This window comes from Alternaria infectoria, assembly GCF_024043175.1.
Source record: "Alternaria infectoria strain BMP 0036 chromosome Unknown scaffold_24, whole genome shotgun sequence".
Taxonomy (NCBI): domain Eukaryota; kingdom Fungi; phylum Ascomycota; class Dothideomycetes; order Pleosporales; family Pleosporaceae; genus Alternaria; species Alternaria infectoria.
The window spans coordinates 281573-297622 of NW_026250713.1; the positions used below are offsets into that span (position 1 = coordinate 281573).

The window sequence follows — 16050 nt, forward strand, 5'->3', positions numbered from 1 at the left end:
AAACTACTATTAAAATTCTATAAAGAGATATTCTTAATAAGACTAATATAGCGTAAAAGTTTATAATAAAGAACCTCTACTAATAGTATTATAATTTTCTCTTTAGCTCTAGAGCTTATACTAATATACTATAATACTAGCGCTATATTATATTATATAAGTTTCTTACTAATTAACTAGTCTAGACTAAGAAGTATAACCTTTAGCTAACCTCTAATAGTAATAGTATTAAGAATATACTACTTAAAGTATTATAGTATTAGAGTTAAGAGTAAAAGAGTTTAAAGTTTAAGAGCTAGTATTAGCTTTAGTATATAAAGCTATTAATTATTATACTTAAAGATAATATTTAGCTTAATATTAAAGACTTAATTAAACTAAATAGTAGTAGTATAGCTTACGTACTTACACTAATAGATATTAATCTCTTAAATATTAGCTTTAAAAAGCTCTAGAAACTACTTTCTAGTACTAAAAAGCTTAACTACTTATTATTAATAAATACTCTTAGGTACTTATAACTTAGTAGTACTTACTTAGTACTAATTATAGATAATAAGTTTTTAGTAGACATACTACGTAACTATTAAGTACTAATAAAAGATTATATTAATGTATATTATGTACCTAAAAATAAAATAAAGTTAATCTATGTTTTATTTGTAGGTACTAAAGAGTTAAGCGTCTTGCTAAGGGCTTAGAACATAGAGAGGAGGAGGCGGCGATAATGCTAAGTTCTGTTAACATTATCTGGCCGACAATGGTTAATGTTTTCTACCTGGGCCCGGACGTGTCGCGGAGTACCGAATTGCTGCTCACACTGCCGCCGAACGTAGGCCCCCGCTGTTGTATGTTTTTGACCTTCTTTTTGCCGATTTGTCCGGATCAGGTCGTGCGTATCGCTCCTTCCTCGGTGTCTCGTCAGCCAAATATTTTTGCAGGATGGACATAGTTTTGCGATAGTAGCGGTTGTTCAGTCTCCTATGGCCGTCGTATTGTGTGTCATGTACCCAAACGCCTCGCTATGCAAATGACATACATCCCAGCTTCTTATGAGAGTGGGTTGACAACCCCAGAACTCTACTCGTCCATCTGCCACTGATATTCCAGCTTCTCAATGTTGGCTTTCCTATTCCTCGAATCAAACCACTGTTTCTCGAACCCGTTTCCTCGATCGATACCGTCCCATCGATGTCCTGGGCGAATGTTGTACCGGTTGGGTTGAAACGGTCCTTGGTATAGAGGCTTGCCTGTAATGCTGCGTCCAGCCTTCTTCTTGCGCAAGAAGCCTGACGCAGGGTCGTTCCAATGCCCTCGCTCCTTCAGCTCGTCGTTGAGCTCCGCGTCGTCTGCGTATCGGGCGATCGTCATTGTCTTCGCGTCCTGTAGCTGTTGTTTCCTGCGCTCTGCATCTGCGTTTTGTACGTCTCCGCGCGCTGCCTTCTCCTTCTCGCGCTTCTTGCGTTCTTCTTCTTCGGCTTTCTTCCGTGCTTCTGCGCGCTTCATTGCGACGTTGATTATGCGACCGCTGGCGTCTCGGTAGATGGTCTCCTGCGCAGCGCTCCCCATTTCCTTTGCGGCCTCTTCGGCTTTGCGCTTCTCCTCGTCTTGTTTCTTCCTCATGGCTGCTGCGACCTCGGCAGCGCTTTGTAGACCTGCTTTGGCGCCCGACTCCATCCTCATGACACCGTCTGTGTCTACCATCTCCGGCGCTTCATCCTCCGCTTCAGCGGCCTTCTCGCGATCGGCGGCGGTCCCTGCTATGATTGCATCTGCGGCGGCAGCGTCGGCAGCGAGTTGTTCGGCGTGTGAGGGCGCGGCGACGCCTACGGCTGTCCATGTTGCGGCACTGGTGCCTTTGGATTTCTTCTTGGATTTCTTGAGAGTGCCTCCGCCGACTGAAGCGTCATTTGTTAGCCTCGAGCTTGCACAAATTGTGGAAATAGAAGTTCGCATACCTATCATGGGCGCATCCTCGTCGTCCTCATCTGCTTTATCTTTCCAGCCCAGATTGTCATCGTCGTCGATGATAAGTCCGGCGTCCTTGTTCTTCCTCTTGCGCTTTTTCGATTTCTTTTCTGAATCTGCCGTGAGGTAGTTCTTAGCCAGATAGTCGGCGAGACCAGACATGTTGAGGTGAGGCGTTGGTTGCGGGTGATGCTGCAAAGGCCAGTCGCGAAGCTCCATACGGAAAGTTGAAGGCTTGGCGCGCGCATGCGTTCCGCATCACGTGCTCTCGTGTTGTCGCGTTCACGGTCGCTCGGCTTGGGCAGCCGCACTCAGTCACCCTACATCTCGGATCATCATGGCACCAGGAGAGCGCTCAGAAGAAGTCTGGCTATGGTACACAGCAGTATACGAAGCGATTCAAGAGGTGCCTTCTGGCAAGGTCACTAGCTATGGTCATATTGCCAGGCTGGTAGGGAAGCGTGCGTTGTGTTCCCGGATGACGAGGACGACTTGCTGACGTGTTTGTCTGATCATAGCCGAATGCCCAAGGTATTACAGCGGCACCATGACCATCGTGTCGCAGCATCACTAACGCATGACGTCAAAGACAAGTCGGAGTTTGTCTCAAGAACTTGCCTTCGCCATCGGCCGATAGCAGCAAGAGTTCAACGTTCCATAGCCGCAACGTGCCTTGGCAGCGCGTGATCAACGCCAAAGGCGGTATCAGCCCGAGGTCAGCACTCCTTGTCACTATAACAAGACTTCGTTGGTTGTTGTTTGATTGCTGACTGGAACAAAGAGGCCCGAGCGCTGCTGCTCAGCAGGCGGATGCTCTGCGGAGAGAGGGAGTGGAGGTCAGACAGGATGCCATGGGCCAGTACACGGTAGATCTCGGTACATATGGCTGGTTCCCTGATGTCCTCCCAAGCGAGGCTGGCTTAGTTGAAAGTAGCGACGAGGAGGATGAAGAAGCGGCCGCGTACCACACTTGAAGCGAGCGCCTGAGGATGCACCTGGAACGGCTGCCTTAGTCAACCATGCCACTCTAGACACGTTAATGTTCCAAGATAGCTGATTGACGGAAGGGCGTCGCATTGCCATGGTATGGGGTACATGTCTTGGCTGGTTCGTAGCAAGCCGCGCACCCGCGTTAGATGATGGGCTAGACTAGCAGCCGGGCACAGACGCGGCGGCCGAATCCGGGCTCTTATCAGGGAGCGTGGTAAAGGGCGTCATCTAATAAGCTGCGATTGTTGGGATGCATGCCGTGACTGTTGCTGTCTGAGGTGTGGAGGCTCGATGTGGGGTCGGCGATCGGAAGCTGGAGCGACAGCTTGGGGCGCTTGCGAGCTTGAGAGCTCCAGGGCTGGGAGCTTCACGCATATCCATGCACACCAACCAGGACACAGCAGCCTCCAACTCGCCCACGTTGGCCGCCAAAGGCGTCTGAAACCGCCATGATGGCATCATGGGCAACAGCGTCAAACCGGCTGCGCATCGGGCTAAAGCGGGCAACAGGCCTCGGCGAGTCGGAAGCTGGAACCTAGGTCATGAGCTCCCACCCGTCGACAGTCCCCTTATCAGGAACCAGACAAGGCGGGGATGGTGCCTACGCCTTTGACGACATAAGGGCGGCGCGAGTAAACAACTGCCTGGCCTGAACACGAGCCGTAATCTTCCATAAGTACCTGCATAGCCACTCTCGTCGCCCCAGCCCTCGTCATCCTGAGTCACTTCTTAGAGTCATTCACAAGACAGCTGCTAGTCATCCGCCGCGCCTCCCTCTCACCCGTGCCTATTACCTCGACACAGCTATCGTACCTGTCGCATCCCATTGTTTACCTTCTCCGTCACACCTAATCTACCTACTAGCCATCTGCCGCAGCACCTCCCAACAACACTCTACATACTCCGTCTATACTCTTGCCAAACCATACCAACCAGTCACAATACATACTATAACTACACCCGTCGATCCAAGTCGCAACACAGACATGTCGGCTTCGCAGACCTTCACCAGCGACCTCCGCAGCGACGCCAAGGAGTTCAACCGCGACAAGAACAGCAGGGCGAAGTGGGCGAACGGACAGTCGTTTGGCCCTGGCCGGCGACAGGAAGACGGCAAGCCCCGCCCTGCTAAGCTGTACCCGCACATCAAGTGAGTGGCTCCTCCACGGGTCCCGGGTTGCTTATCGGAGTACTAACATATGCAGGGCATCGTATCCCGGCCCCATGAAGGCTCGCACCGCTTTCAACAAGGACATGGCTTCTGCTAGTGACGAGTCGTCCGCCGACGAGGACGTTGACCATCCTTCCGCTGCTCCTGCCCCAGATGCCGAGGTCGCCTACTCATTCGATGCCCATCGCGGTCCCAGCCATGGCAGCCAGATCCTAAACCATGCACTCGACAAGGCTGTGGAGAGGTTTGAAACCAAGGAGACAGAGAAGCTGGTGAAGAACGAGTATGAAGTGCTCGACTTGTACGACGAGGCCCCGCGCCCAAAGCGCCATGTCGCTCCCGAGGATGACGAGTACGAGTTTGTCGACGCGTGAAGGTTTCCATGGACCTCTTGATCTGCCCTCATTCCTTATCGATTCTTGTGCACTTGACTTGCATACACAACTTCCCCGGCGTTTTTTGACGTCTGATATCGACTTCGCTGTCGGCTTTCCATCGATGTTTACATTTGCATTTTGTCCATGGCAGCATCAATAGGTGAGCGTTCGGCGCTTTTCTGAGGACTTGAGCAGCCACTATACCCGTTCCGGTTTGCTCTCTTTTCGTTTGGGTACTGGGTGGGACGGTTGTCTACCCATTGGATATGTGATGCCCTGGAGTATGGTCTTTACGTCTCTGCCCTGGGCTCAATTCTGCTGCACACATGTAGTCTATAATCTATCACTAGGAGCGGCGTGAATTCACGCCGTTCAAACTGATCAGTCAGTGCTTGATTGTGGTTGTGATTGCGATGTCTGAGTGATGATACGCTTGACTCTTTGCAGGACTAGACGTCTGCCGTCGTGTGACAGCCTTGTGATGCAACACGGAACACCCAGCCAGCCGCGACTGGCCACATCGGCGCATCGACAACATCAAATGTCTGTTGAAATCGGCGCCGAGGCATCGCCATGCACGCTCTGCTCCGCGGCCATTTCTCAACTGGGGTGAAAGCGCGACAGCACATGGATTGGGTGGCATAGATGGGGTGCGGCTGATTAGCCTACGTCATCGCCTATCGGGGACCCTTGCGCGGCCCTGGGCCTCACATTTCTAGACTCCCAACGCTTGCGACTAAACGCACAACCAAGGACTCGACGTCCCAACTAACACCGTCGCGACAATTCTAGTCCCACACCATCGCGACACTACCATCACGCATCACCCCTAAGCACTCGGCTTGCCACAGGCACAGCCCCCTTTCATCTCTTTCACCACCCGCGGCCTCGTTGATGGCGCGCGCCGTATAGGGTGATTCAATCCTCTCCACCAACCGTCAACCGTCAACATGACCGTATCCGTCGACAACCCACCACAACCCAAGAGCAGTCGGCCGCGATGGATGCTCCACGTCCAGGCGCAGTTTTGGCGCGTCCTCATGGGCATCGGCATGATGCTCCACCGTCTCGCCCGCCCACGACCACCGAAGCCTGCGTTCCATAGGGACATCGATGCCACCGTCTCGCCATTGAAAGGCAAATTCCGCCTCAACTTCTACGTGCCCAAGGAATACAAGAAGCATAAGAAGCTGAAGGGTACTAAGAAATACCCTGTTGTCATCAACTTCCACGGAGGCGGTTTCGTACTGGGCACTGCACACGACGATGCGCGCTGGTGCGGTGTCGTCGTCGACGAGGTCGGAGCCGTAGTCGTCAGCGTCGATTATCGCCTCGCGCCTGAGAATCCGTTTCCCACGGCTGTCGAAGACGGTGCCGATGCGGTTCTCTGGCTGGCGCAACACGCCGAGGAGTTGATGCTAGACGCAGATCGCTTCGCCATATCGGGCTTCTCCTCAGGAGGCAACATGAGCTTTACGGTCCCGCTGTGTCTGCAGGGCGAGCTCTTCGACCGAACGACATCTGGCGCCAAGATCATCGATGACCGCGCGGGTAGTGTTCCCAATGCTGTCGTTCAGCCTCCTCCTGCATTTGGCCAAAACCTCACCCCGAACGGCTCCCGCGTCCCACTCGTGCGCCAAAAGTCACGCCTCGATCGCATTGCTATGCTCCGCCAGACAGGCGCCTCCTCGCTATCGCTCATATCCTCATACAAAGACAACTCGGGAGTGTCAGTCATGACGGAGGCGTCCAACACTGTCCTCAAGATCAGAGGCATAGTATCCTTCTATCCATCGATCGATTATACGCAAACCCGCGCCCAGCGCCGAGAGACGTGCTCGAGGGTTGACCAGAACCTCCCCGCTGTCTTCACTGATCTCTTCGACGACTCGTATCTCCAACCACCTTCGCTCGATCTTGCACATCCATGGCTCAGCCCTGGTGTGGCACCGAAACACATGCTTGCGGCGCTCCCTGACGACATTGTCCTCTTCTGTTGTGAATGGGACATGCTTCTCGCTGAGGGCGAACGATTCCGCGACCGCCTACAAAAGGATCTCGGAAAGCGCGTGCATTACCACTGTGTACCCGGGGTGCCGCATGGCTGGGACAAGGCGCCTAATCCTCTTAGGGAGAGCCCGGGTGCTCGACAGCAATATATGGTAGCATGTAAAGAGCTGAAGCGTATGTTTGACATTGAGTACGACGAGGACGAGTCGCACCAGAATTTGCCATGTAAGCAATATCATAAAAGTGTTGACTTGGGCACCGCGGGTCAGCGGGCGCAGGCCGAAGCATAAGCTGTGGCGTTGTTTTTTTCTTTTTTCATAAAATATGGGTCTTGGGCATAGGTTCATAAGTTTCACATCAGCGGCGTTTGATGAATCTTCGAGACTGAGCGATGTTTAGCATACATATGAATGCGTTTCTTTTTCATGTTGCGAAATTTGGCGAAATCTCGCTATGTGCTGTGTGATGTCGCTCTTTCCCGTGCTCTTTCAGATATTTTGCTTGCTCACAATTACTACCTTTTGCAAGGCCTCAGTTGTTGCTATTCACTTTGGCACTAAGGAACTGCAGTGTAAATGGTTTTGTATTATGATTACTTGCTAAAAACTGCGATAACGCTGTATGGATTGTTCATAAAAGCATACCCCATCGCTTTACCCGTACGATTTGATGAAAGATTTGAACAAGCGCACAACATTAATCAGAATCCATGCTTCGCAAACTCCTTCTGGGTCCACTCCCACAGCTCATTCGCAAGTTTATCGTTCTTGAGTATTGCCTGCGTGTACTCGTTCCCATTGCCCTTTGGTGTGTAGAAAGCCCCGTTCTTGACCTCGCTCTTCTTCGCGGTACTGGCCCACAACTGCGCCTTCGCACCATCGGGGACACTCGTCAAGAACGGACCAAAGGCTACAGAAAGGACCGTACCTAGTACAGGTCTTCTTGTCTTCAGATTATCCCAGATGCCCGTGTTGACAACGCCGGGATGGAGAGCTACAGACGTGATGTTTGGGTATTTCTGTGCGCTAATCTTGCTGAAGTAGTAGTTTGCCAGTTTCGATTGCCCGTAACGAGCTACAGAGCTCATGTCCTCACAGGCAGTTGTGAGCTTAGGGAAGAGGATACCCTCTTTGGGAGCCTGCTTGAATAGTTCGGAGCTGAGGTTGATGATGCGAACGTCGCTGTTTGGTTCTTCGGCCGTCTTGAGCAGGAGTGGCAGGAGGAGCTTGGTGAAGAGAGTAGGGCCCATGTAGTTGCTTCCAAATTGGACCTCATAGCCGTCACTCGTTACGCTTGCAGGGTTGCCTGTTGTGCCGGCGTTGTTCATTAGGATATCCAGACGAGTGTTTTCGGTGAGGATGCGATCGGCGGCTTGCTTGACGGATGCGAACGATGCCATGTCTACCTCGAGGTAATGTATCTTCCCCTTTGCTGAGGGAACTTGTTTCTCGATCTCTTCGATTGCTGCGTTGCCTCGCTTGCTTGTCCGGGCTGCGAGATAAACTTTGTCTGGGTGGTGCTTGACAAGTTGGAGAACACTCTCTTTGCCGAGACCGCTGCTGCCGCCTGTCACAACGATGACCTTTCCCGATAGGTCGGGTATGTCTTTTTCGGGGTTGAAGTGCATATTGCAGTTGATGGATCCGACACCTGGGTGTACGGCAGCTTGTCGTTGTAGAAAGATAAAGGATAAATTCAGCGAATGCTAATATTTGAGGAGGGATGAGTTATTGCAAGGATGTACGAAGATACAAGAGACGAATGGTCGAGTGGGACTGATGTTGACGTCTGAGGGTGTGTTATTGAATACATATCTGAAAGTGCCATTAACCTTATATATCGTGTAGTCCAACGACGGTCAACGCGCCGAAGGCCCAAGATGCCGCCTCTAATTCACCGCAGATCTCGTCCGAAAGATTGGTAATTTCACCTTGATTTGAGGAATTCTGGCTACTTCGAGCAAAAGGTCAGAAGAGAAGTCCGACTAGGTGGTTGCCCGAGGTATCGTCTTTAAAGTTTCGGCAACACTCGTGACCGGTCGGGCAAACATGTCCCCGCGGCCTTCCATCGACCACCATGAACGTTCTGCGCTACAGTTACCTTAGCGCCTACTTGTGGTATGTGGTCAGCTAAAACTGCGCCTGCAGCTGTCCAGGAACTCAAGTTCTGTCCCGGCGCAATGCGCGATAGAGCGAAACTCTTCTCGAGTAACTTGGAGTCGACTTTGCGACGAATATCGTTTTGAACTACGTCAGAAGTAGCCTCGTGGTGTAGAAGTAAGATTACTGAACTTGCTGTCGGATGGTCCCGAGGCCTGCTTCAAAGTCTCTGCGGACTTCTTTCGAGTGCCGCACGGACGTTAAATGGATTTATTGATTAATCAACACTTCCATTGCGTCCCGAACAGAGTCGATAAAACGTATTGCAGAACCTGTCGCTGTGCGGTGTTCGATATACGCTTCAATGAACGTGCAATTCATCCGGCCGAATGAAATACCCGAAGGAAGGCATCATACAGAAACCGCGGACGTCCGAAGCCATCATATTCTATTGGATCTACGCACAGGTTTCGCACTTGAACTACTCTCTCAAAGGGCGGGAACGATGTATGCACGACGCATGAAAGTTGCGAGCAAGTTCGACCACGTAGAAAGAGAAGAGAAGATGGGCGTGGGTGCTATGGCCAACTCGGAATGTGGAGATGGTCCTGAAGTCCAACTGCGACTTTTGTGCATGCTGCTACATAGGGAGCGAGGGTCGAAGATATGTTGCCAATCGGGAGCCAGTTCGCGAAGCCATTAGGAGTTTCAATTAATCGTCCAACTCCGTCTGCGTCAGGCGACGAGGAGCGAAGTTCGAAAGAGGTGGGAACAAGACTCGCCAGCTTTGCCTCCCGATGAAGCAGCAGAGGCAGAGACCAACTGGAGCGGTCCTACGCCGCATCGACCGAGGAGTCTTGCATCAATTCCTGCGATACATGCGTTCGAGACTGCGACATCCTTTCCTAGATTGACAGCAGGGTCATCGATATGTCGTAGCTTCGTAAGGGATGTCCAGACCGGTATATCGGTTGCTTCTATATGTCGCAGGGGATTTGATCCGGCACTTGTGGATGTGGGCACGCACGACGTGTGCTGGAGATGTTGGAGGAAAGTCGTTCGATTAGCTGCACAATGAGCATGCAGAGTGTATCGGCACATTAGGCGAGCAAGCTGTGGGGTTGCGGCAAGTAAAATGCTTATACTCGCCTTCGGTATGTCCTCTGGATTGAGCGTTCACAGGTGCATTGCGTTTTGCATACTGGGCGTGTTGGTCGCCTAGACAAGGTCGCGTGAGTGCCTGAGGCAGGCCAGACCGTTCATGCCTCGTTTCAATCATCTGTCGCGCGTATACATGCCTGTCTGATTAGGAAGGTGGCGACACCTCGTCCGCAATCTTGGGTAAGTAAGCCCGAAACGTCGCGCCGTATCCACACATGATGTGTTGGGGTCTCATTTCCCAGCGATCATAGGTGGGCGAGGACTTGCTGCTTCAGCGCGACCCAGTGTCGCAGCTTCTCATGTTCCGCCTGTACACCTCAGCTTGCGTCTTGCAAGAGCAGACGTCAGCTTTGTTGTAGGTAGCCTCGTTGCACGGTGGGCGGGCTCGTTGACGGTTGATAATCTTACCACAGCCAGTGAAGTCGGTCAGATCGTCTTGGCGGCGGATCGCGAAATTGCTCCTCGGCCCAGCGTCGTCTTGAAACCACCTGGCCAAGGCTGGTGCATCCCAACCCTGCAGCATTTGTCGCTTGTTCCCCCCGGTATCGTCACCCTGCCACGGCGCAGACGAGGTGATCCTGCCAAATGCCATGGGTCCCGTTGGCGCGACATGCCGCAGAGCCAATCGAACCACCGATCTCATGCAGCGCATTACCCTGGTCCTGGCTCCGCAACGGGCGGGTTCTCGACTCTGCAATTTCTCCCAGACGCCCCGAAAGTGGATGAGTGATTGCCGCTGGTATGATGACAGCGAAGTGTGGAGGCGCCAGGCTCGTTTCCTGGCGGACCGGTGGTGATACTGGCGCACATTCCGCCGTTCTCTGCATCTCTTCCTTCTCTCAACCTCTCCACGACTGTGTCGCGGCCTGTTCCATTTCTTTGGCTCACTAGAGCTGTCCATTCCTTTACAACCACGCCTATATCTTCCTGTCTTTCCTTCATACTCACTATACCTTTACTCTAACGAATTTGAAACCCAAGATGCCCGGGATGCTTACAAGGTCGAAGTCATTGAGGTTTCTGAGAAACAATCGCAGGGACGCCACGGAGCAAGACAATGGGGCCTCAATGCCGCCTGTTAAGGGTTCTCAAACAGGCGTTGACAAATACAAGCCCTCCACTTCCGATTTGAGCACCGAAGTAAATCTAGGAGTCCCAGGCACGGCAGTGCGGCCAAGCACATCGAGTGGACCTGGAGAGCGTCCATTCATGTTCCATAGGAAAACAAATCTTGCACCATCGATCTATTCTCAGGACCATATCCACTCGTTCCAATCGCCTACTACTTCCACAACTGTACTCTACAGTCCAGACGCCACGAAAGAACGAGGGGTCATTGGTATCGCTCTTGGGTCACCCACCTCAGGTTCACACTGGAAATCAACGCCTGAGGCTGCGGTACCAACAACCGACTCGAAACCCGCCCATTCTCCAATGGCAACACTAAACCACCCCAACGACTCTTCGGCTTCGCTGAGCAGCCGTGTTGAGGCACCCAAGTCCAAAATCAGCCGATGGAAGTCGTTGTTTCGTAAAGCGCCTCCTCCTCAACCAGAAAAGCCATCGTTCTATCAGCTGGCGCAGACCGTTGCCGCGGCACCTCGCGCAGACAGCCACCATGACGAGGAAGCCAATGAGTCCCAGGCAGCTCGACCGGAAGAAAAGGAGAGGGAGAAGTTGCGCAGTGTGTCACCGCCGACCTATAGGCCGAATATCCGAGCATCGCGGAAATGGGCTCCAGGAGAGTTCGTCCCACCTCAGTCGCCACCGGAGACGTCTGCGACCCGAGATCGTGCTATGACGCTCGGAAATATGCCGTCACATGGGCCTAAGAAGTCTATGCAACGGTCTTTCACAACACCTGCTCTAGGAGCGCGAGGCGTTGCAGGCGAGATCCCACCTGTGCCACAGGTTGAAGTATCGGGCACAACCAACAAAGCACTACCACAGAATCCGACCGGGTCCGCAGATGATGGAGGGCCGCTTCTGGACGTCAGCCTTCCCGATATCACAATGGAAAGATACAGCGTCATGTTCGGAAACCTCTTGCAGTCCGACCCGAACCGATTATCCCTTTTGGCAAGACGGCAAGGCAACTCCGAGAAGATCAAGCCGCTGCTAGAGCTGTCTGCAAAGGTATGTGTCCGCAGGTATGACTATTTTCAACTAGGGCTAACGTGAAAGTAGGACGATCAGAAGGACGAAAGTCCCGTAGATTACAATCTCCAGCGCAGGGTGACGTCGCCCGCTCCAGCGTCTGGCTCACCACGACTGTCCCTATTTCCGTCCACCAACCCCGGCCGCGCACCGTCACCTCTGTCAGGATCTATCATGAGCCGTAGCAAAAAGGATCTGAAGCGGTCCCGGACGATGCCCACGAAGTCTCCCCTTCAGCAGACTTTCGCTCAGAATACAGAGAACACGACCAGACAGATGGATTCTACCAAGCTGAAGCCTGTAGCATCTCCGTACCTGAAGCCAGCATTGACCCCTACCTCGATTTGCAGCTTCGAATCTGAGGCCGAATCGATCACGATCATAGTCGCCCAGGCATCACCCGGTCATCCTAAACCGATTACGTTGCATCTTGACGAGCGAGAGCCTGAATGGGAGATCTGCACGAAGCCAGTGAGGGCTCTGAAAAGCGAGACCCTTACAGTCAACAGCGAGCCGTCGTCCCCACTAATCCGCTCGCCCTCGCAACAGCAGCCGAAGGTGACCAAACTCAGCGCGCTGTCATCGCATCCGTCTTCTGCACCTCTTGACGCACCCTCCCCACTGCAGAGGTTGCAGAGCTTGTCAACTCCACCACACTCGGCCAGTAGACTCGGTGAGAAGCGAGCTGAGATCCAAGCAAGGAGAAGGGAGGGAAAGACAGAAGAAGTCGGCACAGCGAAAGCCATGGTCGGCGTCGCAAGAAGTGTATCTGTCAGCAGAGCGAATAGCCCAAGAGGCGTGGTTCGCACTTTGACGAGTCCGCACGAGGATCGTGTGGTGGATCGATTGGCCCTCACCCCCACGATGGTGGAAGTCAGGAACCGGAAGAGCCAGAGAGTACAGCTCGAAGATGCATAAGCTTTGTCTCTTCATTCACTTCTATAAACTTTCGAGAACATCTCATTCTTCTTTTTTTCGTTTGTCCTTCTACGTTGAATCGCGTTTCTAGCGATCGGGACTTGGTATTACTAGGGCGTTGTGCGCTGATACACCGAGAGTTGCAAAATGTACTCGCGTGCCATTTGGGTTTATGCGGGTTGTTTCTTATAAGCGGGGGTCGTTCTGGTTGCATTCTCCAGGATATCCCTGGACTTCTTCATGTGCGGATAGGGATGATTCGAGACGTACTGCTGGTCGGTGAAAGGATAGGGTTAGGCGAAAGACTTTAGTACCGCTAGAAGGCCTGCAAGTTTGCGAATGGAACTTTCAACACCTATCACTACGCTTATTGTCCCTTTGTCGCTGACTAGAGCCTATGAGTTTTGGGCTCCTGCTGAACGCTGTGCGTCCCGAAACCCACATTCCTGGAATGGGGCCGAGAGGATCGACCGGTGAACCGGCAGAATGCATCGCATCGGCGCTGTTTCGTATGTATACAGGGTTGCGAACGCTTTCGGTATGTATTCTGGTACTGCGAAAAGCTGTCTAGAAAGAATGAGCATTCGGTTGAGTGTGTTCTGGCACAGACTTCTCGCGCGTACTCTTCGTAGGCAGGCATGGCACACGGTCGCAGCTACCGTTTGGAGAAGCGTGGTGGCTATGGCGCGAACCACCTGGCCACCCCCGCTCGGGAGCGGAAGCAGGCGCACCATCATCTCACTGCCGTCCACCCAGCAGACTTCAGCCAAAGTGACCGAGCTCCAGTCTCTCGTCTCCGAGACCTACAGCGCACACTACCTAGTTACATGCTGAATTCGTATCCTGCAAGGAGGGCCGGCTCTCAAGCAACTTTCGGGGTGTGGCCCTCACCATTCAGCCCCCACCTCTTGGCGAGCAGCAGGCCTCAAGCCTCACCCGTCACGATAGGCCCTCATACTGGCAGCAGAGCGCATCTGTCAAATTAAGAGCCGGACTAGTCAGAGATGTGGCTGCAAAGAAGCCACCAGCCAAGCCTTTCCTGCTTTACGATACAGTATGCCACTCGCTTCCAGGCTAGACGGCATCACACAGCCCGCCTGGCCTGAAGCCATCGCTACTCATCATTGGAGCGGCCGCGCTAGATAGCACAATGAGCGCTGCACCTCGGTCAAGCAATACTGTCGCCTACGCCTGGCTCAGCAAAGGCTTAGCCTAATGTAAATAGCGGTCGCAGGCCACCCAGTCAGACTCGAGCGAGGCGGAGTACCGATGGGAAGGAACCTCCTTCAGCCTTCTGAGGGACTTCCCTTTCTCACTTTACAATCAATCTGTTCTATTCCAGCTTGGTTATCCAATCTTCCCCTTCGGCCTCCATCGCATTATCTCACGCGACGACTCTACGTGTAGCTCTGCTTCCTCTCGTACTGATTGAGCATGTGTTAGAAAGGCCCATCACTGCGCGCAGTTGGTGTCTATCGCAAGCCTATTCAGCCCTAAATCCGAGGATCAGTCGAGACACTCGGTTTTCAGCCTGCTCAGGCTCAATCATCCTCGATCCAACGAGAACCAGCAACAGAAACCATTGGAAGGCTTCGCACTGATGGTCTCAACACGATCTGGGAGCGCTATCTAGCCAGCCAGCAAAGCAAAACGGCTGCCTTCGAGGGACCATAACTCGTTATCGAGAATGTCCGGTCTTGAAGTAGGTCTACTCTTTTATGCCCCCAATATTCTTCTGCAGGTGTGCGCACGCGACCTCGGCCAAAAATACAAGTCTCCTCTTCTGACTTTTGCTTACAATTACTCAGATCGTCGCAGCAGTGTCTGCTGTTGTTTCCGCGTTCCACGGTGGATCAGAGCTCCTCAAGCTTGTCAAGCAGAAACGCCGCGCCCGTAAAGCCCGCGATCAAGGTCAGCAAGAATGGGAAGAGGAGCAGCTACAAGCTTCTCTTATCGCTGGGGAAAAACAGATCGATCAGAGATATAAGCAAGATCAGAGAGAGTTGGGTGACTATGTGCGCATTGGTGATGGTAAGTTCTACGAGACAGGTTCGTATAGTGGACTTGAGAATTAAGACATGCGCACAGATACCGCACGGGAACGTCTCTACCATATAGGCTTCATGCTGCAGGCCGAAATAATCAACAGCTTACGGCAAGCCGCTACGAAGTGAGTGTCCGGATGTTTGGCATATCGGGATAGAGCTAACGTTGAGCCTCCAGCGAAGTTTGCGTGCTTAATCTGCATGTCCTCCACGAAGCCTCCATTACGAACCGAAACGAGACTCTGACGACATTGGACGAGCTGAAACAAAGAATTTACATAGCAAAGCCGATGGTGCGACCGTTGAGGGCGGTCGGTGAGAACTACAAGGACATATCAAGTGACTCGAGGCATGGCCAGATACGTTCACTGTCAGATAGCTATCCGACCGCAAGCTTTCAATCGCAGAACGATTTCGGTTATACTGGACACAGTCTGCCCGACTATTGCCGGCCCAAAGACACGCCGAGAGCATCTCGACCGGCCTATACCCCTGCTCAAGCTGCGGAGCCTGTCATTCTAGCTCTGGACAGACTTCGCCCTGAAGACCGCGCATCGATTATGAATGATATCCAGCACATGATTAGCTCTTATCAAGGCCTTAACGTCGAAAACGAGTCAAGACTAGGGAAACCCCACAGGCATAGTGGTGCCCATCCCACCCGCCGAGATACGCTGACCACGCTCAATGACCGAGACGCATATACTGAATCAATGCAAGAGCTGGATAGAAGCCTGAATGAGCGTTCCCATGATTCACCATTGGCTTCCGGTCAAGTGAATATCGTCAGGCCGACAAAGGAGCAGCATGTCTACAATCAACCGCATCCCGCAAGTAGTTCATTTCACCAGACAGGAACGCATACACTACATCCTCGATGGTCGGATACCTCTAGCTCTACGCAGTCTAAGACAGCTTCTCTTGGCCGCAAAAGCTCCAACTCATCGCAAGGTGAACATGCCCGACCTCCAGTAGCACCATATGATCAAGACGATGAGATTCGTAGTGCTCCACCATACAGCTCTCCCTATATGGTCCCAGAAGACAGATATACACCTTCTCCCATTGCACCGCTGGCACCTTTACGCCCTCAGCCTCATGCGCCGCCCATCAATACACCCAAGAACGACGCAAATGCACCTACGCACATGCCT

General features: G+C 52.5%; 6 protein-coding genes across 6 annotated transcripts; 4 read left to right on the forward strand and 2 right to left on the reverse strand.

Annotated features, from left to right (window-relative positions):
- Nucleotides 1-1080: 1080 nt before the first annotated feature.
- J4E92_009499 (uncharacterized protein) lies at nucleotides 1081-2130 on the reverse strand (the record flags this gene model as incomplete). Its single annotated transcript, XM_051500845.1, has 2 exons — nucleotides 1081-1898; nucleotides 1959-2130. 2 exons carry the CDS (start codon nucleotides 2128-2130, stop codon nucleotides 1081-1083), a joined length of 990 nt encoding a protein of 329 aa, XP_051348996.1.
- A 1814-nt stretch (nucleotides 2131-3944) lies between these two features.
- Nucleotides 3945-4503, forward strand: J4E92_009500 (uncharacterized protein; the record flags this gene model as incomplete). Its single annotated transcript, XM_051500846.1, has 2 exons — nucleotides 3945-4108; nucleotides 4164-4503. The coding sequence occupies 2 exons, from the start codon at nucleotides 3945-3947 to the stop codon at nucleotides 4501-4503; spliced, it is 504 nt and encodes a 167-aa protein (XP_051348997.1).
- Nucleotides 4504-5456: 953 nt separating this feature from the next.
- Nucleotides 5457-6806, forward strand: J4E92_009501 (uncharacterized protein; the record flags this gene model as incomplete). Its single annotated transcript, XM_051500847.1, has 1 exon — nucleotides 5457-6806. The coding sequence occupies one exon, from the start codon at nucleotides 5457-5459 to the stop codon at nucleotides 6804-6806; it is 1350 nt and encodes a 449-aa protein (XP_051348998.1).
- Nucleotides 6807-7216: 410 nt separating this feature from the next.
- J4E92_009502 (uncharacterized protein) lies at nucleotides 7217-8143 on the reverse strand (the record flags this gene model as incomplete). Its single annotated transcript, XM_051500848.1, has 1 exon — nucleotides 7217-8143. One exon carries the CDS (start codon nucleotides 8141-8143, stop codon nucleotides 7217-7219), a length of 927 nt encoding a protein of 308 aa, XP_051348999.1.
- A 3067-nt stretch (nucleotides 8144-11210) lies between these two features.
- J4E92_009503 (uncharacterized protein) lies at nucleotides 11211-12851 on the forward strand (the record flags this gene model as incomplete). The annotated part of the gene is made up of 2 exons (XM_051500849.1): nucleotides 11211-11912; nucleotides 11964-12851. The coding sequence occupies 2 exons, from the start codon at nucleotides 11211-11213 to the stop codon at nucleotides 12849-12851; spliced, it is 1590 nt and encodes a 529-aa protein (XP_051349000.1).
- A 1687-nt stretch (nucleotides 12852-14538) lies between these two features.
- J4E92_009504 (uncharacterized protein) lies at nucleotides 14539-15025 on the forward strand (the record flags this gene model as incomplete). Its single annotated transcript, XM_051500850.1, has 3 exons — nucleotides 14539-14553; nucleotides 14660-14882; nucleotides 14940-15025. The coding sequence occupies 3 exons, from the start codon at nucleotides 14539-14541 to the stop codon at nucleotides 15023-15025; spliced, it is 324 nt and encodes a 107-aa protein (XP_051349001.1).
- Between the last annotated feature and the right edge of the window lie 1025 nt (nucleotides 15026-16050).